Source organism: Coregonus clupeaformis, chromosome 19 (genome assembly GCF_020615455.1).
Source record: "Coregonus clupeaformis isolate EN_2021a chromosome 19, ASM2061545v1, whole genome shotgun sequence".
In the NCBI taxonomy this organism is placed as follows: Eukaryota; Metazoa; Chordata; class Actinopteri; order Salmoniformes; family Salmonidae; genus Coregonus; species Coregonus clupeaformis.
The window spans coordinates 56,845,881-56,869,878 of NC_059210.1; the positions used below are offsets into that span (position 1 = coordinate 56,845,881).

Sequence of the window (23,998 nt, forward strand, 5' to 3'; positions counted from 1 at the left end):
GGAAAAATCACCCTGATTAACTCTTTAGTATTATCCTAGTTTATCTATTTGCTAATGGTCTTGCCTACGCCTAGCGAACAGTTTTTTAAATTATATGAGAAAAAAATATTCCATTTTATTTGGAACGGCAAGCCAGACAAAATTAGAAGGGCCTATTTATATAATAAATATGAATTCGGAGGACAGAAATTATTAAATATTAAAGCATTAGACCTATCACTAAAAACATCAGTCATACAAAAGTTATACTTAAATCCGAACTGGTTCTCTAGCAAATTAGTAAGATTGTCTCACCCAATGTTCAAGAATGGCCTTTTTTCCTTTATTCAGATTACAACCTCTCACTTTCAGTTATTTGAAAAGTAAATAATCTCCCAAATATCACTATTTCTAAAAAAAGCCATAGAAAATTGGTTGCAATTTCCATTTAATCCTCCAGAAACGACAGAACAAATAATGCAATAAATATTGTGGTTAAACTCAAATACACTAATTGATAAAAAAAAACATTACTTTTTGAATAAAAAAAAAAAAAAAGGTATAATCTTCGTAAATGATATCATAGGTAGGACTGGTGGAGTTATGTCGCACATGCAGCTAACAAAAACATATGGAAATAATTGCAGCATTACCGCAAAAATGGAAAGGGAAAGTGGAAGTGGGAAAATGTAAGGAACTTGTCTGTCGGCCCTGCATTAAAGAACATAATTGGTTAAAGAAAATTGTGATAAATAAAAAAGTATACCAGTTTAATTTAAGGACCAAATGATTGACAGCCGTCCCATATAGATTGCAAAATAGTTGGGAAGAGATTTTTGACGTACCGATTCCATGGCATAGTGTTTATGAACTGATACACAAAACGACGGCGGATTCAAAACTTATAACTTTTCAATTTAAATTATTATACAAAATTCTTGCTACCAATAGAATGTTATTTATATGGGGTATACAATCTTCCCAGCTCTGCAGATTTTGCTGCGAAGAGACAGAATCATTAGATCACTTGTTTCGGTACTGTCCATTTGTAGCTTGTTTTTGGACACAGGTCCAGGAATGGCTAAAGGATTGCAATATTTAACTGGAGCTAACCCTGCAGATAGCACTACTGGGTGATCTGAAAAGTCATAGTCAATCGATCAATAATATAATAATACTTTTAGCAAAAATGTTTATTTTCAATTTACAATCTGTAGAAACAATGAGAATAGAAGGGTTCAGAATTTTTGTAAAACATCACAGTACAGTTCAAAAATATATGGCAAATAGAAATCCAATATGGATGGTGTTAACAGATAGATGGGAGGTGTTGAATGGAGTTGAAGGATGGGACTAATAACAACTAACAACAAGATAACTAATGTAAAGCATACTGTGTCCATAATAAGTATATAGGTTATAGGTTGAGAGCTTTTGTGAAAGAGCACAGGAGTAAAAACAAACAAAATAGAATTATTGTAGAATTGACTGTGTCCATAAAATGTATATAGTATGTACAGTGAGGGAAAAAAGTATTTGATCCCCTGCTGATTTTGTACGTTTGCCCACTGACAAAGAAATTATCAGTCTATAATTTTAATGTTAGGTTTATTTGAACCGTGAGAGACAGAATAACAACAACAAAATCCAGAATAACGCATGTCAAAAATGTTATAAATTGATTTGCATTTTAATGAGGGAAATAAGTATTTGACCCCTCCGCAAAACATGACTTAGTACTTGGTGGCAAAACCCTTGTTGGCAATCACAGAGGTCAGACGTTTCTTGTAGTTGGCCATCAGGTTTGCACACATCTCAGGAGGGATTTTGTCTCACTCCTCTTTGCAGATCTTCTCCAAGTCATTAAGATTTTGAGGCTGACGTTTGGCAACTCGAACCTTCAGCTCCCTCCACAGATTTTCTATGGGATTAAGGTCTGGAGACTGGCTAGGCCACTCCAGGAACTTAATGTGCTTCTTCTTGAGCCACTCCTTTGTTGCCTTGGCCGTACGTTTTGGGTCATTGTCATGCTGGAATACCCATCCACAACCCATTTCCAATGCCCTGGCTGAGGGAAGGAGGTTCTCACCCAAGATTTGACGGTACAAGGCCCCGTCCATCGTCCCTTTGATGCGGTGAAGTTGTCCTGTCCCCTTAGCAGAAAAACACCCCCAAAGCATAATGTTTCCACCTCCATGTTTGACGGTGGGGATGGTGTTCTTGGGGTCATAGGCAGCATTCCTCCTCCTCCAAACACAGCGAGTTGAGTTGATGCCAAAGAGCTCGATTTTGGTCTCATCTGACCACAACACTTTCACCCAGTTCTCCTCTGAATCATTCAGATGTTCATTGGCAAACATCAGACGGCCCTGTATATGTGCTTTCTTGAGCAGGGGAACGTTGCGGGCGCTGCAGGATTTCAGTCCTTCACGGCATAGTGTCTTACCAATTGTTTTCTTGGTGACTATGGTCCCAGCTGCCTTGAGATCATTGACAAGATCCTCCCGTGTAGTTCTGGGCTGATTCCTCACCGTTCTCATGATCATTGCAACTCCACGAGGTGAGATCTTGCATGGAGCCCCAAGCCGAGGGAGATTGACCATCATCTTGAACTTCTTCCATTTTCTAATAATTGCGCCAACGTGTTTGGAGGAAGAAGAAGGATGAGTACAACCCCAAGAACACCATCCCAACCGTGAAGCATGGAGGTGGAAACATCATTCTTTGGGGATGCTTTTCTGCAAAGGGGACAGGACGACTGCACCGTATTGAGGGGAGGATGGATGGGGCCATGTATCGCGAGATCTTGGCCAACAACCTCCTTCCCTCAGTAAGAGCATTGAAGATGGGTCGTGGCTGGGTCTTCCAGCATGACAACGACCTGAAACACACAGCCAGGGCAACTAAGGAGTGGCTCCGTAAGAAGCATCTCAAGGTCCTGGATTGGCCTAGCCAGTCTCCAGACCTGAACCCAATAGAAAATCTTTGTAGGGAGCTGATAGTCCGTATTGCCCAGCGACAGCCCCGAAACCTGAAGGATCTGGAGAAGGTCTGTATGGAGGAGTGGGCCAAAATCCCTGCTGCAGTGTGTGCAAACCTGGTCAAGACCTACAGGAAACGTATGATCTCTGTAATTGCAAACAAAGGTTTCTGTACCAAATATTAAGTTCTGCTTTTCTGATGTATCAAATACTTATGTCATGCAATAAAATGCAAATTAATTACTTAAAAATCATACAATGTGATTTTCTGGATTTTTGTTTTAGATTCCGTCTCTCACAGTTGAAGTGTACCTATGATAAAAATTACAGACCTCTACATGCTTTGTAAGTAGGAAAACCTGCAAAATCGGCAGTGTATCAAATACTTGTTTTTTTATTGGTGGCCTTTAGTAGTGGTTTCTTTGCAGCATTCCGACCATGAAGGCCTAATTCACACAGTCTCCTCTGAACAGTTGATGTTGAGATGTGTCTGTTACTTGAACTCTGTGAAGCATTTATTTGGGCTGCAATTTCTGAGGCTGGTAACTCTAATGAACTTGTCCTCTGCAGCAGAGGTAACTCTGGGTCTTTCATTCCTGTGGTGGTCCTCATGAGAGCAAGTTTCATCATAGTACTTGATGGTTTCTGCGACTGCACTTGAAGAAACTTTAAAAGTTCTGGAAATGTTCTGTATTGACTGACCTTCATGTCTTAAAGTAATGATGGACTGTCGTTTCTCTTTGCTTATTTGAGCTGTTCTTGCCATAATATGGACTTGATCTTTTACCAAATAGGGCTATCTTCTGTATACCCCCCCCCTACCTTGTCACAACACAAATGATTGGCTCAAACGCATTAAGAAGGAAATAAATTCCACAAATTAACTTTTAAGAAGGCACACCTGTTAATTGAAATGCATTCCAGGTGACTACCTCATGAAGCTGGTTGAGAGAATGCCAAGAGTGTGCAAAGCTGTCATCAAGGCAAAGGGTGGCTATTTGAAGAATCTCAAATATAAAATATATTTTGATTTGTTGAAAAATGTTTTGGTTACTACATGATTCCATATGTGTTATTTCATAGTGTTGATGTCTTCACTATTATTCTACAATGTAGAAAATAGTAAAAATAAAGAAAAACCCTTGAATGAGTAGGTGTTCTAAAACTTTTGACCGGTAGTGTATATCATACAATGTCCATGTAGGAAAGTGGCCACTTTCATGTATTCGATTGTGTTTGTCATACAAGGCCAAACATACACAATTTCAATATTGATATAGAAGATACATGTACAAATCATTTATTTGTATCTTATCTGATTCTTATTAGATTTTTGAACAAATAATCTACTTCTGCCATACAAGATTCTTTTTTCCATATGCGTTATGACGAAAACCATAGCTGTGACATTACCTTGGTAGAGGTGTCAGGTTTGTTGCTGTCCTCTGCCTTCTGTGGTTGTTGGGTCACCGGTTCAGGTGCTACTTTGGCGTCCTGGGCCTCTGGTTTAGGTTCAGGCTCTGCTGTCTTGAATGTCTCTGGCTCTGGGCTTGAAGGAGGGGATGGAGAGGCCCTCTGGGGCTCTGGCTCCTCCTGGGGCTCTGGTTCAACGTCGGGTGATATAGCCTCTCTGGGCTCTGACTGAGGGGCACTCTCTGATGCCTCCACTGGCTCCTCCTCAGCAGGACACACCTGGCACCTATAGTACAGGTGCAGTTAGGGGCCACATCAAAGAAATGTGCATACAGTGATATGAACATATAAAAATGAACACAGCCAGGGAAAAAAGTGATTCGATGGCGTCATGGTTGCCCCATTACTACAGTGAAAACAGCCCAACCAGGTCAAAAGATCTGACCTATATATTACCGGCACAACATATATATTTTTCCTATAGCAGATCGGCGGGTTGTCACTAGTTACCACAGCCACAAAGTCAAACTTGTCTATATCATACAAATTCATGAAAACAAAAATTAGCTTTTTAGTCTTCATTTAAAGATGCCTATGCAGAAATCTCTCCGCCTTTTCCTGATTGCTGAAATTCTAATAGTTCGACCTAATTTCAGTTTATGTGGCAAAACAAGCAAGTACAATGTAGAGCAGGGTTCTTCAATTCCGGTCCTGGAGGGCCGAAACACTTCTGTTTTTTATTTCTACCTGGTGGTTAATTGCACTCACCTGCTGTCCCAGGTCTGAATTAGCCCCTGATTAGAAGGAGAGGATGAAAAACAGAGGTGTTTCGGCCCTCCAGGACCGGAATTGAAGAACCCTGGTGTAGAGAATCATTCTACTATCTAAACCGCTGTAAAATATATTTTCCATAACCAAAAATATTGTACTTTCAGCAGTTTGAAGCTGGTGTACAAAACCGAAAGTGAAGGACGCAAAAACGGAACTTAAGGATGGGAAGCATAGAAATAGCACACATTGAACAGATCTACCGCTTCTTAGAATTTATTTCAATGAGTGACATATCTATAACTCACATTTCTATGTGCATTTGTTCGGGTCACCCAAAAAGTCACATATTGCAGCATTAAGGTTTGGGTTAGGCATAAGGTTAGCAGTGTGGTTAAGGTTCTTAAGGATCTGACCCTTTTTTTCAATTTTCGCCTAAAATGACATACCCAAATCTAACTGCCTGTAGCTCAGGACCTGAAGCAAGGATATGCATATTCTTGATACCATTTGAAAGGAAACACTTTGAAGGGACCCTCAGGATGACAAATCAGAGCAAGATTACTGAATGTAAGTACATTATCTACCTTCAGAGGTGAATGTATCAAACCATGACTGTAAGTCGCTTTGGATAAGAGTGTCTGCTAAATGGCATATTATATTATATTATTATATTATTTTACAGTCATTTAGCAGACGCTGTTATCCAGAGCGACTTACAAATTGGACCAGTTGGCGTGATAATTGTTGTTGTTGTTGTGCACTCTCCTCAAACAATAGCGTGCTATTTTTTCACTGTAATAGCTACTGTAAATTGGACAGTGCTGTTAGAGTAACAAGAATTTAGGCTTTCTACCCATATAAGACATATCTATGTCCTGGAAAGTTTGCTGTTACTTACAACAGTCATGCTAATCACATTAGCGCACGTTAGCTCAACCGTCCCGTATACGGGATTGTGTCCCGTAGAGGTTAAAGTTAGGTTTAAAATCCGATTTTAAGAAAATAAATGGGCAAGGTTTAGCTATTTGTGGCTGTGGGAACTAGTGACGACCGGATCGCCATGTTGTGGGCTGTTCTAAAACTACTCAGTCATGTTACCTCATTGGCTAGCTAGCTAACAGCTAGTAACTTTACCAGTATATCCAAACATTTGGGGGCATAGAAAGAAAGGAAAAGGGATAGCTTCTTCAGGAGAGCAATGCTCATAGCAATGAATGACGCTGCGTTCACGTCCTAGTCGGAACTAAGAAACTCAGACATTTCAGACTTGCTAACTGGTTGTAGCGGTCAAACAGGGAAATGGTTCCAATCGTTTTTCTACCATTCATTTTTCCCATAGGGGATTTTAGAAACACTTAAAATAAGAGCTTGTGTAGGCATACCCTGGCGTGACGTTGTGATAACTGTGTAAATCTCTCTAGGACAAGGTTACTTTTATAAATATATTCGCCTGTATTTACCCCCCAAAAATGAATCTGAGCGTAAATAGAGCCAAATATATTGATAAAAGTCCCCTTGTCCAAGAGAGATTTACATGGTATTCAAAACATCACGCCAGGGTAAGCCTACACGAAACACAGCCCTTATTTTCAGTGTTTCTAAAATCTCCTATGAGAAAAATGAATGGTGGAAAAACGATTGGAACCATTTCCCTGTTTGACCGCTAGGTTTTATGGATATTATGACACCTCCGCTGTGGGGCTCTATACACGTGCTGCATTCAACCAGTTAGCAAGTCAGAAATTTCCTAGTTTCCTAGTTCTGACTAGCACATGAACATATCAAAAGTCAACTGGGTTAAAAGGTACTTAAAAAATCCTCATAGTTTCTGGAATATTATACCTCATTTTGTTTTTCAGAAGCTCGGAGGGCTTAATTTTTTACTACAATGTCCCTATATTGTGGGTAAACTTCCTGTGAAATTGGTGGCTTTTCACAAGCAGGCTTTAATGTGCCGGGCTTTGCTTTATAAACACAACTTTTCACCTCATAAATGTTTTATATGGAATAATGGGTCGATATTACATAGAAACAAGATGTTATTTTACTGTAACTGGTTCTCGAAAAACATTGTCCTTGTCAGCCAATTAGTTAGTATTAGTGGGAATCTATTTACACGGAGAGAATTTATGGAAAGATACAACATTGAGGTTTCAAGCAAGGAATATGAGTGGGATAAAATCTTTACTTCAGAATAATGCATATTTTGGAACATCTCCTATTGTAAGCGATATCCAAGTGAATGGCATAGATAAGACATTTAATAATCGTTTTTTAAGGGATATTTTCTACAGGAATTCGATTCCTTCTGTTATATTTTATTGGGCTTCATCGTTTGATGTAAACTGGCGCCGTGCTTGGCTCACTCCACACAAATTTATGGTGACCAATAAAGTAAAGGAGAACTCCTTTAAGATTATCCATAGATTCTACTGATGTAATAGCCTGATTTCTAAATATATACCTGATGTTACTAGTGAATGCTGTTTTTGTGAACTAGAAACTGAATCTATTGAACACTTATTTTGTAATTGTTTACATAGTGAGTTGTTCTGGACTGATGTACAACTATATCTTGGCAACAAAATGCATACAACCATTGAAGTTTGACATATTATTTTACTACACTGATTCCACAATTGAACTCAGTATGTCATAAATCTCTTTATTTTATTAGGTAATTGTTTTATACACAAATCAACATTTATGAAGAAAAAGCATCCTTTTTAAAACATTTGTATCAGATTTGGAAAACTATTTAGCATAATTAAAACGTATACAAAACAAAATGTCAAAATGTTTTCTTCATTACATGTCTGTATTTGATTTGATATAATGTGGATTTGTATTATGATTATTAATTTTTCTCTCTTCCTTATATATTTGTGTAATCCCTCTGGCTGTTCTGTTTGTTGTGTTTTACATGTTACTGTTTAATAAAAATAAAAATACTTTTTAAAGAGACAGTGTACAATGTAATGCATCTCAATAAGAAAATTGTGCTTTTACACAATGTAGAAACCTAATATTCCACAAATTACTTTGTAATTTTAATGAAAGGTATTCATATCATTTAGCTTTTATAATAACCTAACGTCTTTACAGTGTTACATATTAGTTTCTAGGTCACAACATGTGCTCCAAAGTAGCTAGAATTCATATAGAAAATCGTATTTCCTGATGCTCCTACATTTCATGGTGCTCCTAACTTTTTTAAGTTGAGAGCACCAGTGCTACCAATGAAAATGTTAATTTAGAGCCCTGAGCACAGCAGAATGTTGCTCCCTGATGATCCCAATGCCTCCCCCCTATAACTGCCTGACACTATTACATAGGTAGATCAACAACATAAGGTCACTTCAACATAAGGTCACTTGCCAATCCTACTAATACCGTGCATTATGTAATTAACCTAGCAACCAGTTCAGTAGCCAATCAAGAACATTTACTAGAATAAATAATTGCAAAGTTAAAAATAAACAAAATATATTTTCAGACATTTAGTTAGCAACAGGTCTATTCAAAGTGTTACTTCTGATAGCCTACGCTAAGTCAAAAACAATTTGCATGCAATATGGACAAGGCAGGCTTGAGGCTACTCACTTGGACACTCAAGAGATTTCGAGTACATTCGGTAATAGTTTCCCTCACAAGACTCATCTTTGCGACATTAACGAATCTGTTGTCAAGTCAACGAATGTTTTGCTGGGTTTAAAAGTTTTGAAATAGAGAGAGAATCGTCTACCTCAATGGATTCACTGGAGCCCAAACCTGCGCCATTATTTACCCGCGTCGAAGCGAAAAACAGGAGGCGCGCTCAGTTACTAGGCAACCGTCGAGAGAGGACCAGCGGTTACCAGGGGAAGCGATGAAGTTGTTATGATTACATCAGATTTTTAGATTAGATTTGTACTTTGTCAAATGCACAGGTTCGCAGATGTAGTTGCAGTGTACAGTGAAATACTTAAGCTCCGAGCTCCAACAGTGCAGGTGGGAATGAAACAAGAAATAAAAAACTGTAATAATAATAATATATACATATTTACAACTGTGACAATTCTAAATATAAATGTCCATTGGGGTGTGGGAGGGTAATTGTCCATTGAGGAGGGGGGACATAAAAAAAAAAATGTCCATGGGGAGCAGCAGGAGGGGGTGGGTGCGTGGGGGGTTAGGAGTAGTGGTGGCTATTCAGCGTGCCCCGTCTAAATGATGGAAGCGGGGAGAACATGCTGGGTGGCTGAGGTCCCTGATGATCTTCTTGGCCTTCTTGCGGCACCTGGTGTTGTAGTTGTCCTGCAGGGCAGGCAGTGTGCACCCAATGGTGTGTTCGGCTGAGCGTACCACCCTCTGTAGTGCCTTGCGGTCATCGGCAGTGGAGTTGCTGTACCATGCTGTGATGCAGCCCGACAGTATGCTCTCGATGGTGCTCCTGTAGAAAACTGTGAGGGCCAATCGGGGACAGGCCACATTTCTTCAGCCTCCTGAGGCTAAAGAGTCGCTGTCGTGCCTTCTTCACCACGGTGTTCGTGTGGTTTGACCATTTCAGCTCCTCGGAAATGTGTACACCAAGGAACTTGAAGCTTTTGACCGTCTCCATGGCAGCCCTGTTGATGAGGATGGGGTCGTGCCCAGCCTGGTTCCTCCTGAAGTCCACAATCAGCTCCTTTGTTTTGCTGACATTTGAGGGAGAGGTTGTTTACCTGGCACCACACCGTCAGCGTGCCTACCTCATCCCTGTAGACCGTCTGTCGTGTCGTCAGCGAACTTGATGATGGAGTTGGAACTGTTTGAGGCCACGCAGTCATGGGTATACAGAGAGTACAGGAGGGGACTGAGGATGCACCCTTGTGGAGCCCCCGTGTTGAGGATCGGTGTGGAGGAGGTAATGTTGCCTACCTTCACCACCTGGGGACAGCCCGTCAGGAAGTCCGCTGCAGATGTACGTGGGCAGCGTTCCATGTTTCCTCCAAGCGCCGTACCCATTCATCCACCGCAGGGGCCTCGATCTGGCTCTCGTGCCAAGGTGCCAGAACCGGCTGGTACCCTAACACACACTGGAAAGGGGTTAGTTGGGTGGAGGAGTGGCGGAGACAGTTCTGTACCATTTCGGCCCACGGAACGTATCTCGCCCACTCCTCCGGCCGGCCCTGGCAATAAGACCTCAGAAACCTACCCACCTCCTGGTTAACACGTTCAACCTGCCCATTACTCTCCGGGTGGTAACCCGAGGTAAGGCTTACCGAAACCCCCAACCGTTCCATAAACGCTCTCCACACTCTGGAGGTGAACTGGGGGCCTCGGTCAGACACTATATCCTCGGGTACCCCGTAATGCCGGAAGACATGGGTAAACAGAGCCTCAGCGGTCTGTAGGGCAGTGGGTAGACCCGGCATGGGAAGGAGACGACAGGCCTTCGAGAACCGATCCACAACGACCAGGATGGTAGTATTCCCCTGTGAGGGGGGGAAGGTCGGTAACAAAATCCACCGAGAGGTGGGACCAGGGTCGTTGTGGAATAGGCAGGGGTTGTAGCTTACCCCTGGGCAAATGTCTGGGCGCCTTACACTGGGCACACACCGAACAGGAGGAGACATAAATCCTCACATCCCTAGCTAACGTTGGCCACCAGTACTTCGTGCTAAGGCAGTGCACTGTCCGGCCGATACCCGGATGGCCAGAGGAGGGGGACGTATGAGCCCAACAAATGAGGCGATCGCGTACCTCGAGCGGAACGTACGTCCGACCCACTGGACACTGTGGAGGACTTGGGTCGGTGCGTAACGCCCGCTCGATCTCGCCATCAACCTCCCACACCACCGGTGCAACCAGACAAGACTCTGGTAGTATGGGCGTGGGCTCAACGGACCTCTCCTCCGCGTCATACCGCCGAGACAGAGCATCTGCCTTCCCGTTCTGGGACCCAGGGATGTATGTGATTTTAAACACAAACCGGGCTAGAAACATAGTCCAGCGGGCCTGGCGAGGATTCAGTCTCCTAGCTGCCCGGATGTACTCCAGGTTACGATGGTCAGTTAGAATGAGGAAAGGGTGTTGAGCCCCCTCGAGCCAATGCCGCCACACCTTTAGGGCCTGTACCACGGCTAACAGCTCCCTGTCTCCTACGTCATAATTCCGCTCCGCCGGACTGAGCTTTTTAGAATAAAACGCACAGGGACGGAGTTTAGGTGGAGTGCCAGAACGTTGGGAAAGAACGGCCCCTATACCGGCCTCTGACGCGTCCACCTCTACCTGGAACGGTAAAGAGGGATCCGGATGCGCCAACACCGGCGCGGAGGTAAACAGGTCCTTCAGTCTCCCAAAAGCCCTGTCCGCCTCAGCTGACCACCGCAAGCGCACCGGACCCCCCTTTAACAGAGACGTTATGGGAGCTGCCACCTGTCCAAAACCCCGGATAAACCTCCGGTAATAATTCGCAAAACCCAAGAACTGTTGCACCTCCTTCACAGTGGTTGGGGTCTGCCAATTACGCACAGCTGACACCCGGTCTACCACCATCTTCACCCCTGACGCAGACAACTGGTAACCCAGAAAGGAGACCGACTTCTGAAAAAACAGACATTTCTCTGCCTTGACATATAGGTCATGCTCCAACAGCCTCCTCAATACTCGGCGCACCAGGGCTACATGCTCTGCTCGGGTAGGACTGTACACCAGAATGTCGTCGATGTACACGACTACTCCCTGTCCCTGCATGTCCCGGAAAATCTCATTGACGAAGGATTGGAAGACTGAGGGAGCATTCATTAACCCATATGGCATGACTAGATACTCGTAGTGTCCGGAAGTCGTGCTAAACGCTGTCTTCCATTCATCGCCCTCTCTAATGCGCACCAAGTTATATGCGCTCCTGAGATCCAATTTTGTAAAGAACTGCGCACCGTGCAGTGACTCCGTCATAGTCGCAATCAGAGGAAGTGGATAGCTGTACTTCACCGTAATCTGATTGAGACCGCGGTAATCAATACACGGGCGCAGACCTCCATCCTTTTTCTTCACAAAAAGAAACTCGAGGAAGCGGGTGAAGTGGAGGCCCGTATGTATCCCTGTCTCAGAGACTCAGCGATGTACGTCTCCATTGCCTTCCTCTCCTCTTGAGACAAGGGATACACATGGCTCCGCGGGAGAGCTGCTCCTGACTGGAGATCTATCGCACAATCCCCCGTCTATGAGGCGGCAGCTGCGCCGCCCTAGTCTTACTAAACACCAGTTTCAAATCCTCATACTCGGGGGAATATGCAGTGCTGTCATTAGATTCGGACTTTCCACCGAGGTCGCCCCTATGGAAACACCCAGACACCGCCCCTCACACTGGGCAGACCACCCTTTAAGAGCTTTCTCTCGCCACATAATAGTAGGGTCATGGGTCATCAACCAGGGAAGGCCCAGCACTACCGGATACGCAGGAGAGTCAATCAGATAGAGCTGAATCGTCTCCTCATGACCCTCCTGCGCCATCATTTGAAGGGGCGCTGTGACCTCCCTAATCAACCCAGACCCTAACGGACGGCTATCTAGGGCATGAACAGGGAAAGGCTTATTAACTGGAAGTAGGGGAATCCCTAACTCTATACAAAACTGGCGATCTACAAAATTCCCAGCTGCGCCTGAATCTACCAGCGCCTTATGCTGGGAACGAGGTGCAACCTGTGGAAAACAAACAGGCAAGGTTAGGTGCACGACAGAAAGCTCTAGGTAAGTAGGGCGCCTACTCACCTGGGGGGACCCCCCAATGCGTGACCTGCCTTCTCCTCCACCGGGGGACCCTCCCCAACACCTAGCCGCGGTGTGCCCTCCACGGCCACAGTTAGTGCAGGGAACGGCCCCCTTCGGGTTCCTACTCCTCCGTTCTCTAGCGCCAGCACCCCCGAGCTCCATAGGGCTCGGCTCGGAGGTGCTGGAGAGTGGAATGGGCGAACCCCACCCGGGACGTCCACGGGTGGCGAGCAGGGTATCCAGCCGAATGGCCATGTCGACAAGTTGGTCAAAGGTCAACGATGTGTCCCTGCACGCCAACTCTCGCTGGACGTCCTCCCGGAGGCTGCAACGGAAGTGGTCTATATGGGCCCGCTCATTCCACCCTGCATCGGCCGCTAGAGTCCGGAATTCCAAGGCAAAGTCCTGGGCGCTCCTCATCCCCTGTCGGAGGTAGAACAGACGCTCCCCCGCCGCCTTCCCCTCTGGTGGATGGTCAAACACAGCACGGAAGCGGCGGGAGAACTCCGCATAGGTAGTGGTAGCGGCGTCCATTCTCCTCCATTCAGCGTTGGCCCACTCCAACGCCTTGCCGGTGAGACAGGAGATGAGGGCTGAGACGCTCTCGTGTCCCGAGGGCGCCGGGTGTACGGTGGCGAGGTAGAGCTCCACTTGCAGCAGGAACCCTTGACACCCGGCAGTGGAGCCGTCGTACGCCCTCGGGAGCGAGAGCCGAATCCCACTGGGTTCCGGAGATGGGACAGGAGGACTGACCGATGGGAATGGTTCGGTAGGTGGGGTCGTGGGTACCCCGCTGGTTTCCCATCGGTGGAGAGTGTTCATCACCCCCTCCAGGGCATGACAGACCTGGTTAATCCGATCCTCCTGCCCACGAAGACGTTCCTCCATACCTGCTGTTGGCGCGGTCGCTCCTGCTGATTCCATGGAATGATGCGTGATTCTGTCAGAGTGCTGTGTGTGGATGAGTGAAAGGAATCAAGCGCAGGAACCAGGATGACTTCAACAGTCTTTAGTAATGTCCAACACATGAACAATGAGTCGCCAACCCAACCGGGTGGCGCAAACAATTACGCACAAACACAGTGCGTATAAACAAGAAAAGCGCACGCAGTGCGAACTCTCAAAAAAACAACAACGAGAGATACAAACTCCTCTGAGGCAGGCTGACAATAAACAATCACGCATAACACCTGACCCAAACAAACGAAACTAAATAGGGAACATAATCAAACACAAACAAGGGACAGGTGTTACAAAGAGACAAAACCAAACGAACATGAAACATAGAACGGTGGCAGCTAGTACTCCGGAGACGACGACCGCCGAAGCCTGCCCGAACAAGGAAGAGGAGCAGCCTCGGCCGAAACCGTGACACACATGTGCAGGCTTTCAAATCAAAGGCACTCCTTCGATATAAAGTTGTTTTTGACGAAAAGTTAAACGTGTCAGTTTGTTGCTTTCACAAGGTTGGAGTACTAACATGTTCAACTACTTAAGATATTGGCTCAAACCACTGAACAAAAATGTAAATGCAACATGCAACAATTTCTAAGATTTTACTGAGTTACAGTTCATAAAAGGAAATCAGTCAATTGAAATAAATTCATTAGGCCCTAATCTATGGATTTCATATGACTGGGCAGGGGCGCAGCCATGAGCCAGGCCCACCCACTGGGCAACCAGGCCCAGCCAATCAGAATGAGTTTTTCCCCACAAAAGGGCTTTATTACAGACAAAAATACTCCTCAGCATCCAACCAGCATGTGGTGGTCCTGGGCTGGCGTAGTTACACGTGGTCTGCGGTTGTGAGACCTGTTGAATGTACTGCCAAATTCTCTAAAACGACGTTGGAGGCGTGTTATGGGACATCTGTGGCATTGAGTTGCGTGACAAAACTGCACATTTTAGAGTGGCCGTTTATTGTCCCCAGCACAAGGTGCACCTGTGTAATGATCATGCTGTTTAATTTGCTTCTTGATATGCCACACCTGTCAGGTGGATGGATTATCTTGGCAAAGGAGAAATGCTCACTAACAGGGATGTGAAAAAATGTGTGCACCAAATTTGAGAGAAATAAGCTTTTTGTGCGTATGGAAAATTTCTGGGATCTTTTATTTCAGCTCATGAAACATGGGACCCAACACTTTATATGTTGTGTTTATATTTTTGTAACAACTAAGGAAGAATTTTTCACTTCTCTCATTAACTTCTCAAACCCCTGGTCTGCTTGGTCTGTTTCGCAAGCGTTCCCAAAAGCCTTGCGATGTTGCGCCTCTGGATTTAGAAACTCTGTGGTAAAATGATGCCAAAGCAGCGGGAATCAGTAATGAGCATCCATGAGAGATTTGGAACGAGACTGGACATGAAATGCTTGATGTGAATGTGATTACATGATTTCTTGACTATCGGCTAGCTTGCAGTGGGTTATGGTATTGGGAACCTAAACAACTAACTTTCAGGTTCTGCAGTGGAAAATACTTTACATTGGTGTAACAAGTTACCAATCGACAGCGCAAACACATACAGCGGGGAGAACAAGTATTTGATACACTGCCGATTTTGCAGGTTTTCCTACTTACAAAGCATGTAGAGGTCTGTAATTTTTATCATAGGTACACTTCAACTGTGAGAGACGGAATCTAAAACAAAAATCCAGAAAATCACATTGTATGATTTTTAAGTACAGTGGGGAAAAAAAGTATTTAGTCAGCCACCAATTGTGCAAGTTCTCCCACTTAAAAAGATGAGAGAGGCCTGTAATGTTCATCATAGGTACACGTCAACTATGACAGACAAATTGAGGAAAAAAATCCAGAAAATCACATTGTAGGATTTTTAATGAATTTATTTGCAAATTATGGTGGAAAATAAGTATTTGGTCACCTACAAACAAGCAAGATTTCTGGCTCTCACAGACCTGTAACTTCTTCTTTAAGAGGCTCCTCTGTCCTCCACTCGTTACCTGTATTAATGGCACCTGTTTGAACTTGTTATCAGTATAAAAGACACCTGTCCACAACCTCAAACAGTCACACTCCAAACTCCACTATGGCCAAGACCAAAGAGCTGTCAAAGGACACCAGAAACAAAATTGTAGACCTGCACCAGGCTGGGAAGACTGAATCTGCAATAGGTAAGCAGCTTGGTTTGAAGAAATCAACTGTGGGAGCAATTATTAGGAAATGGCAGACATACAAGACCACTGATAATCTCCCTCGATCTGGGGCTCCACGCAAGATCTCACCCCGTGGGGTCAAAATGATCACAAGAACGGTGAGCAAAAATCCCAGAACCACACGGGGGGACCTAGTGAATGACCTGCAGAGAGCTGGGACCAAAGTAACAAAGCCTACCATCAGTAACACACTACGCCGCCAGGGACTCAAATCCTGCAGTGCCAGACGTGTCCCCCCTGCTTAAGCCAGTACATGTCCAGGCCCGTCTGAAGTTTGCTAGAGTGCATTTGGATGATCCAGAAGAGGATTGGGAGAATGTCATATGGTCAGATGAAACCAAAATATAACTTTTTGGTAAAAACTCAACTCGTCGTGTTTGGAGGACAAAGAATGCTGAGTTGCATCCAAAGAACACCATACCTACTGTGAAGCATGGGGGTGGAAACATCATGCTTTGGGGCTGTTTTTCTGCAAAGGGACCAGGACGACTGATCCGTGTAAAGGAAAGAATGAATGGGGCCATGTATCGTGAGATTTTGAGTGAAACCTCCTTCCATCAGCAAGGGCATTGAAGATGAAATGTGGCTGGGTCTTTCAGCATGACAATGATCCCAAACACACCGCCCGGGCAACGAAGGAGTGGCTTCGTAAGAAGCATTTCAAGGTCCTGGAGTGGCCTAGCCAGTCTCCAGATCTCAACCCCATAGAAAACCTTTGGAGGGAGTTGAAAGTCCGTGTTGCCCAGCGACAGCCCCAAAACATCACTGCTCTAGAAGAGATCTGCATGGAGGAATGGGCCAAAATACCAGCAACAGTGTGTGAAAACCTTGTGAAGACTTACAGAAAACGTTTGACCTGTGTCATTGCCAACAAAGGGTATATAACAAATACTTATTTTCCACCATAATTTGCAAATAAATTCATAAAAAATCCTACAATATGATTTTCTGGATATTTTTTTCTCATTTTGGCTGTCATAGTTGACGTGTACCTATGAGGAAAATTACAGGCCTCTCTCATCTTTTTAAGTGGGAGAACTTGCACAATTGGTGGCTGACTAAATACTTTTTTTCCCCACTGTAATTAATTAGCATTTTATTACATGACATAAGTATTTGATCACCTACCAACCAGTAAGAATTCCGGCTCTCACAGACCTGTTAGTTTTTCTTTAAAAAGCCCTCCTGTTCTCCACTCATTACCTGTATTAACTGCACCTGTTTGAACCCGTTACCTGTATAAAAGACACTTGTCCACACACTCAATCAAACAGACTCCAACCTCTCCACAATGGCCAAGACCAGAGAGCTGTGTAAGGACATCAGGGATAAAATTGTAGACCTGCACAAGGCTGGGATGGGCTACAGGACAATAGGCAAGCAGCTTGGTGAGAAGGCAACAACTGTTGGTGCAATTATTAGAAAATGGAAGAAGTTCAAGATGACGGTCAATCACCCTTGGTCTGGGGCTCCATGCAAGATCTCACCTCGTGGGGCATCAATGATCATGAGGAAGGTGAGGGATCAGCCCAGAACTACACGGCAGGACCTGGTCAATGACCTGAAGAGAGCTGGGACCACAGTCTCAAAGAAAACCATTAGTAACACACTACGCCGTCATGAATTAAAATCCTGCAGCGCACGCAAGGTCCCCGTGCTCAAGCTAGCGCATGTCCAGGCCCATCTGAAGTTTGCCAATGACCATCTGGATGATCCAGAGGAGGAATGGGAGAAGGTCATGTGGTCTGATGAGATAAAAATAGAGCTTTTTGGTCTAAACTCCACTCGCCGTGTTTGGAGGAAGAAGAAGGATGAGTACAACCCCAAGAACACCATCCCAACCGTGAAGCATGGAGGTGGACACATCATTCTTTGGGGATGCTTTTCTGCAAAGGGGACAGGACGACTGCACCGTATTGAGGGGAGGATGGATGGGGCCATGTATCGCGAGATCTTGGCCAACAACCTCCTTCCCTCAGTAAGAGCATTGAAGATGGGTCGTGGCTGGGTCTTCCAGCATGACAACGACCCGAAACACACAGCCAGGGCAACTAAGTAGTGGCTCCGTAAGAAGCATCTCAGGGTCCTGGAGTGACCTAGCCAGTCTCCAGACCTGAACCCAATAGAAAATCTTTGGAGGGAGCTGAAAGTCCGTATTGCCCAGCGACAGCCCCGAAACCTGAAGGATCTGGAGAAGGTCTGTATGGAGGAGTGGGCCAAAATCCCTGCTGCAGTGTGCGCAAACCTGGTCAAGACCTACAGGAAACATATGATCTCTGTAATTGCAAACAAAGGTTTCTGTACCAAATATTAAGTTCTGCTTTTCTGATGTATCAAATACTTATGTCATGCAATAAAATGCAAATTAATTACTTAAAAATCATACAATGTGATTTTCTGGATTTTTGTTTTAGATTCCGTCTCTCACAGTTGAAGTGTACCTATGATAAAAATTACAGACCTCTACATGCTTTGTAAGTAGGAAAACCTGCAAAATCGGCAGTGTATCAAATACTTGTTCTCCCCACTGTATACTGTTTTTTTCAACTCTGCGAAGCATTGAGGCAGCTAGTGAATTTTAGAAGGGAGAACTTCTATGGGCATGTTCCCCTCTATGTTTCGGTTAATTACACCATCTTATTTTAACTCTTAGAAAAAAGGGTTTCAAAAGGGTTCTTCGGCTTTCCCCATAGGAGAACCCTTGTTGGTTCCAGGTAGAACCCTTTTGGGTTCGATATAGAACTCTCTGTGAAAAGGGTTCTTCAAAGGGTTCTCCTATGAGGACAGCGGAATAACCCTTTTAGGTTCTAGGTAGCACCTTTTTTTTCTAAGAGTCTATGAGTGGGTTAATCTTACTCTGTCATCTTATTATTAGTGTGCTCCACCTCACTCTCCTCCTCCTGTAGCATGTGTAACCTGTTCAGGGCATGACAGGGACACAGATGAGACACCCACAGCCTTACCTCCCCTCCCACACATGTACAGGCATAGGGACTTCACACGTTTATGGCCAGTTGTCTCTTAAACCATGACCCCAATAAATGCTACATTTAAAATGCTATAAAAGTTTAGGGCAGGTGGTTGGAGCTAGCCTATGCATTTGTTCTGGAGTAGGCAGAGGACTATGAGGAGGTTAAGCCTGAGTGAAAACTTACTCTGGGTCTTCATCTTCCTCCAGAATGGCTTCCTGGCTGTGAATGGACAGTTTGATTGATTGGGCATCTTGCATCTGCCTGATGGCCGTCTCAGCTGTGTGTCTGGCCACCTCCTCCGCCATTCGCACCAAATCCACGCGGTCCTGGGTCATCCTGCAGAGATGAGTACGTTGCTGGGATATTACTAGTATGTTATATTTAGCTAACTTTATTTAGCTAACTTTATTTCTAATTTAACTTACTCCCTTAGACTGAAGGGGAAAATAATTATGGTTAACCCTATGAGAAGATATGCAACTTCTGTTGGATCACCATAACCAGACAATGTGTAAAATAGTGACTGTGTGTAAGCTGCTGTGATATTCTACATAAATTACTTTGAGATATTTGACTTGTCTGACTCCTTCCTTACCGTTCCTCCATGGTAGCCATAGCTACGCCCTCAGCCTCTCTCTTGATGCTCTCTATGAATGGTATCCACCTGCCCGTCTGAGTCTCAGCATCCTCCAGCGATGGGGTTGTTGACTCTGACACATTTGGAAGAGTCGGTTCAGGCTCATCTGGTTTCAATGGCTGTTTTTGCTGTGCCGGCTGTGCCTGAGCCATCTCTGTTGGCTGTGTCATCTGTGTTGGAACCTCCTGAATCAGATCCTTCATGTCTGCTTCTACTACTTCCTCCAGAACCAGGTCCACTACTTTGGGTGTTTTAGAGGCTTTGGGACAAGCAGTCATACAGTATGTCACAGACTGGACTGTTACAATGTTTACATATCTTGCATTACTCATCTCATATGTATATACTGTATTCTATAATATTCTACTGTATCTTAGTCCATGCCGCTCTGTCATTGCTTGTCCATATATGTATATATTCTTAAATTCCATTCCTTACTTAGATTTGTGTGTATTGGGTATATGTTGTGAAATTGTTAGATATTACTTGTTAGATATTACTGCACTGTCGGAGCTAGAAGCACAAGCATTTCACTACACCCGCAATAACATCTGCTAAACACGTGTATGTGACAAATAACATTTGATTTGATTTGATAAGACACCCAGAGTCAACATGGTAATGTGAACAATCAATTGTGTTTGATGTGTAGCATTTTATTTGAGAAGAAAATCTTTGAAATACACAATTAAAATATGACACTCTTATTTTATTTTTAAATTATAAGCAATATGCTTAAATGAATACTATATGCAAAATGTTTTGTATGAATTTCATATCATCAATCAATCTCTTAACACAACACAAAATATTTCAGATGATATCTTTATTCTTTTTATAATATTTCACAACATGTTATTATACTGTCAGGCATACATTTTAGGCATGATGTCATAATTTATCAACTCATTTGTAATATCTTGACCGCCTTGACTCTGTTTGTCAAATCCTCTTTTGTGGATTTCATTCAAGTAAATTCAATCAGATGAAAATAAACATCATTACAACCTTAGGCCACATTCATAGTTCAAGGCGATGAGAATATGTCACAAGGGAAAACATGTAGGTTTAAGTTGTTTTTGTGTTCGCTTTTTTAGTGCAGCAATAATCTTTACCTTCAAAATGGTAGTTTAAAAATGGTATATTTAATGTACAAAAACTATGAGTCACAATGTTGCCTGATAGCTCTGTGTCTGTATGTATTTTCTAATATATTTAATCTCTTAATGCATCCAAATTACTTCAAAGATTACTACAATGAAGATAAGACCCATTTCTTGCTACATATCGACAAGAGTTGAACAACTGATATTAACTGACAAACAGTTCATTTTAATGAGCTGATATACATTGACTATACACAATTAAAATCAAACAAAAATATCTTCATTCCATAAAGAGTAAGGTGAGTTAAACGCAATGTCTCACAGCTGCCAGGTTGCTCAGTGGATCTGTATAAATGTCTACAATCATCTATGTCGGTAAGTCTGTCTGTCTCTCTGCCTCTGTCTCTATCTCTTTGCGCTCACTCTCAGTCTCTCAGTCTCTCTCACTGTTCCTCCTTTTGTTTAAGGGGCTCTCAGCGCTCCCCCCCTGAAACAGAAGGAGAAGATAGACGGAGTTAGGGTCTGTCTAAAACGGACCAACAGAAGGAGAGGGTTACAGTCTCTTCTGTGACTTAACACTTTATGGAATATAGAAGAAATAGTCAAAAATAAAATAGAAATAGTAGGTCCCAAGCCTATGCTTACTGCATGGCATAACATCTCAATTACCCTGAATTTGTAAAATTTGCTGATGGGTCTAACTGTCATTCACAAAGTGAATCAACTCTGTAGTGAGTCCATTGTGTGATTTAAGATCTCCTTGTATTTTGAACTGAGAATGAGGCCCCGGTTTGAAGGTAAGAAAATGTGAAAAACAAACTAAAATAAATGTAACTTACCATTCGGCACAACTTCAACATCATCTCTGGATCTCGCAACAGGCTGTGGCATTTTGAGGCCGAGGCCCGTCACGAACCAGCCCACGACACTGTGGGACACATAGAGAAACACCTTAATAAAGGGCCAAAAGGAACACAGAAACATACAGACAGACAGACAGCTGAGCCTACATTCTGACGGGTGTAGCATAGTGCCCTCTGTTGGTGAAACTTACTTAGAGTTCTGTGATACCTCGTCTCCTTTGAAGGACTCAGGAGGTGGTGAGAGAACTGAGAGAAAATGAGAAGACAGGCGTACAACATTAGCATACACACATAGCTAGCAAATGTATATTATCAGGGCCGGTTTCCTGGACACAGATTAAGACTAGTCCGGGACTAGAAAGTTATTTCAATGGAAATCCTCCATTGAGTATGTTTCTTACTCCAGGACTAGGCTTAATCTATGTCGAGGTAACCCGCCTTGAACGTTTAAACTCTGCTTCTACCTTTGTCAAGAGATGACCTCTTACTCTGGGCCTGTTGGGCGTTACTCAGCGCCTCTACGTAACCTGCAGGGAGCATCACAGGCTGAGGAATAGCATTCTTAATCCAGTTAACCACACTGCAATGCAAGACAGATGGGGAGAAAACAGATAGAGAGGAATAAAGAGAGGGGGGGTAGAGAGAGCGAGAAAGGGGGGGATTAGGATTAAGACAAATTTTGTCAGCATGATGGGATTAAAGGGAAGTTACTGAAGGTGAATTTGGCTATGTATATGTGTCTGTCCAGGTGGAAGAGGAGTGCGGGGGGGCTCTGTGTGACTCACTTGGGGGGAACTGTGGTACCTGATCCTCTTCCTCATATTCTGAAAATATCTCCACCACAGGTATATGTGGGAGGGGCTCTGCGTCTAGAATGAAAATAGACCAATCAATCAGTGACCACATCAAATAAATGTACAGTCAATAGTGAGTCAAAGCAGTTATAACATTTGTGACATACCAGTACACAAAAATGGGATTGCTGTGTGACAAATTTAAACACATACCTGGCACATCTTTCATGTTATAAACCTGAAAAAGAGAAGTCAGCATTTGAATTACAGCAACAGAATGTGATTGACTCAGTATCACAAACTTTTGTTTTTACAATGGTTATATGAAATATTTCCCATATAGTTGTTTTGATCATTTTATGTTGTGTTATTACATTACAATAGTTTAAAATGCTCCTCTGCTGTCCAATCATACATTTATTTTTAAATGGGCTATTTGGTTATGAAAGGGTGCTGTTTTAAAGGAATTATGAATCTATTTATATAATTGTTAAACAATTTACAATTTGAACTGTAACTACAGTGAGGGAAAAAAGTATTTGATCCCCTGCTGATTTTGTACGTTTGCCCACTGACAAAGAAATTATCAGTCTATAATTTTAATGGTAGGTTTATTTGAACAGTGAGAGACAGAATAGCAACAAAAAAATCCAGAAAAACGCATGTCAAAAATGTTATAAATTGATTTGCATTTTAATGAGGGAAATAAGTATTTGACCCCCTCTCAATCAGAAAGATTTCTGGCTCCCAGGTGTCTTTTATACAGGTAACGAGTTGAGATTAGGAGCACACTCTTAAAGGGAGTGCTCCTAATCTCAGTTTGTTACCTGTATAAAAGACACCTGTCCACAGAAGCAATCAATCAATCAGATTCCAAACTCTCCACCATGGCCAAGACCAAAGAGCTCTCCAAGGAAGTCAGGGACAATATTGTAGACCTACACAAGGCTGGAATGGGCTACAAGACCATCGCCAAGCAGCTTGGTGTGAAGGTGACAACAGTAGGTGCGATTATTCGCAAATGGAAGAAACACAAAAGAACTGTCGATCTCCCTCAGCCTGGGGCTCCATGCAAGATCTCACCTCGTGGAGTTGCAATGATCATGAGAACGGTGAGGAATCAGCCCAGAACTACACGGGAGGATCTTGACAATGATCTCAAGGCAGCCGGGACCATAGTCACCAAGAAAACAATTGGTAACACACTACGCCGTGAAGGACTGAAATCCTGCAGCGCCCGCAAGGTCCCCCTGCTCAAGAAAGCACATATACAGGCCTGTCTGAAGTTTGCCAATTAACATCTGAATGATTCAGAGGAGAACTGGGTGAAAGTGTTGTGGTCAGATGAGTCCAAAATGTAGCTCTTTGGCATGAACTCAACTCGCCGTGTTTGGAGGAGGAGGAATGCTGCCTATGACCCCAAGAACACCATCCCCACCGTCAAACATGGAGGTGGAAACATTATGCTTTGGGGGTGTTTTTCTGCTAAGGGGACAGGACAACTTCACCGGATCTGGATTATTTGAATATTGCTTAACAACAATTTACAATAATGTACAAAACAATGCTG

General features: G+C 43.5%; 1 protein-coding gene across 1 annotated transcript in view; it reads right to left on the reverse strand.

Annotated features, from left to right (window-relative positions):
* The window catches only part of LOC121532327 (cyclic nucleotide-gated cation channel beta-3), a 40,157-nt gene extending 17,983 nt beyond the window's left edge, over window positions 1-22,174 (reverse strand). Inside the window, exons 1-7 of the mRNA XM_045205109.1 lie at window positions 22,099-22,174; window positions 21,826-21,880; window positions 21,611-21,699; window positions 19,624-19,924; window positions 19,212-19,364; window positions 18,913-18,972; window positions 4,374-4,659 (exon numbers count right to left, since the gene is read on the reverse strand). Coding sequence (XP_045061044.1) covers window positions 4,374-4,659; window positions 18,913-18,972; window positions 19,212-19,364; window positions 19,624-19,924; window positions 21,611-21,699; window positions 21,826-21,880; window positions 22,099-22,174 — 1,020 coding nt within the window. The remainder of the gene's footprint in view (window positions 1-4,373; window positions 4,660-18,912; window positions 18,973-19,211; window positions 19,365-19,623; window positions 19,925-21,610; window positions 21,700-21,825; window positions 21,881-22,098) is intronic.
* Window positions 22,175-23,998: the final 1,824 nt, after the last annotated feature.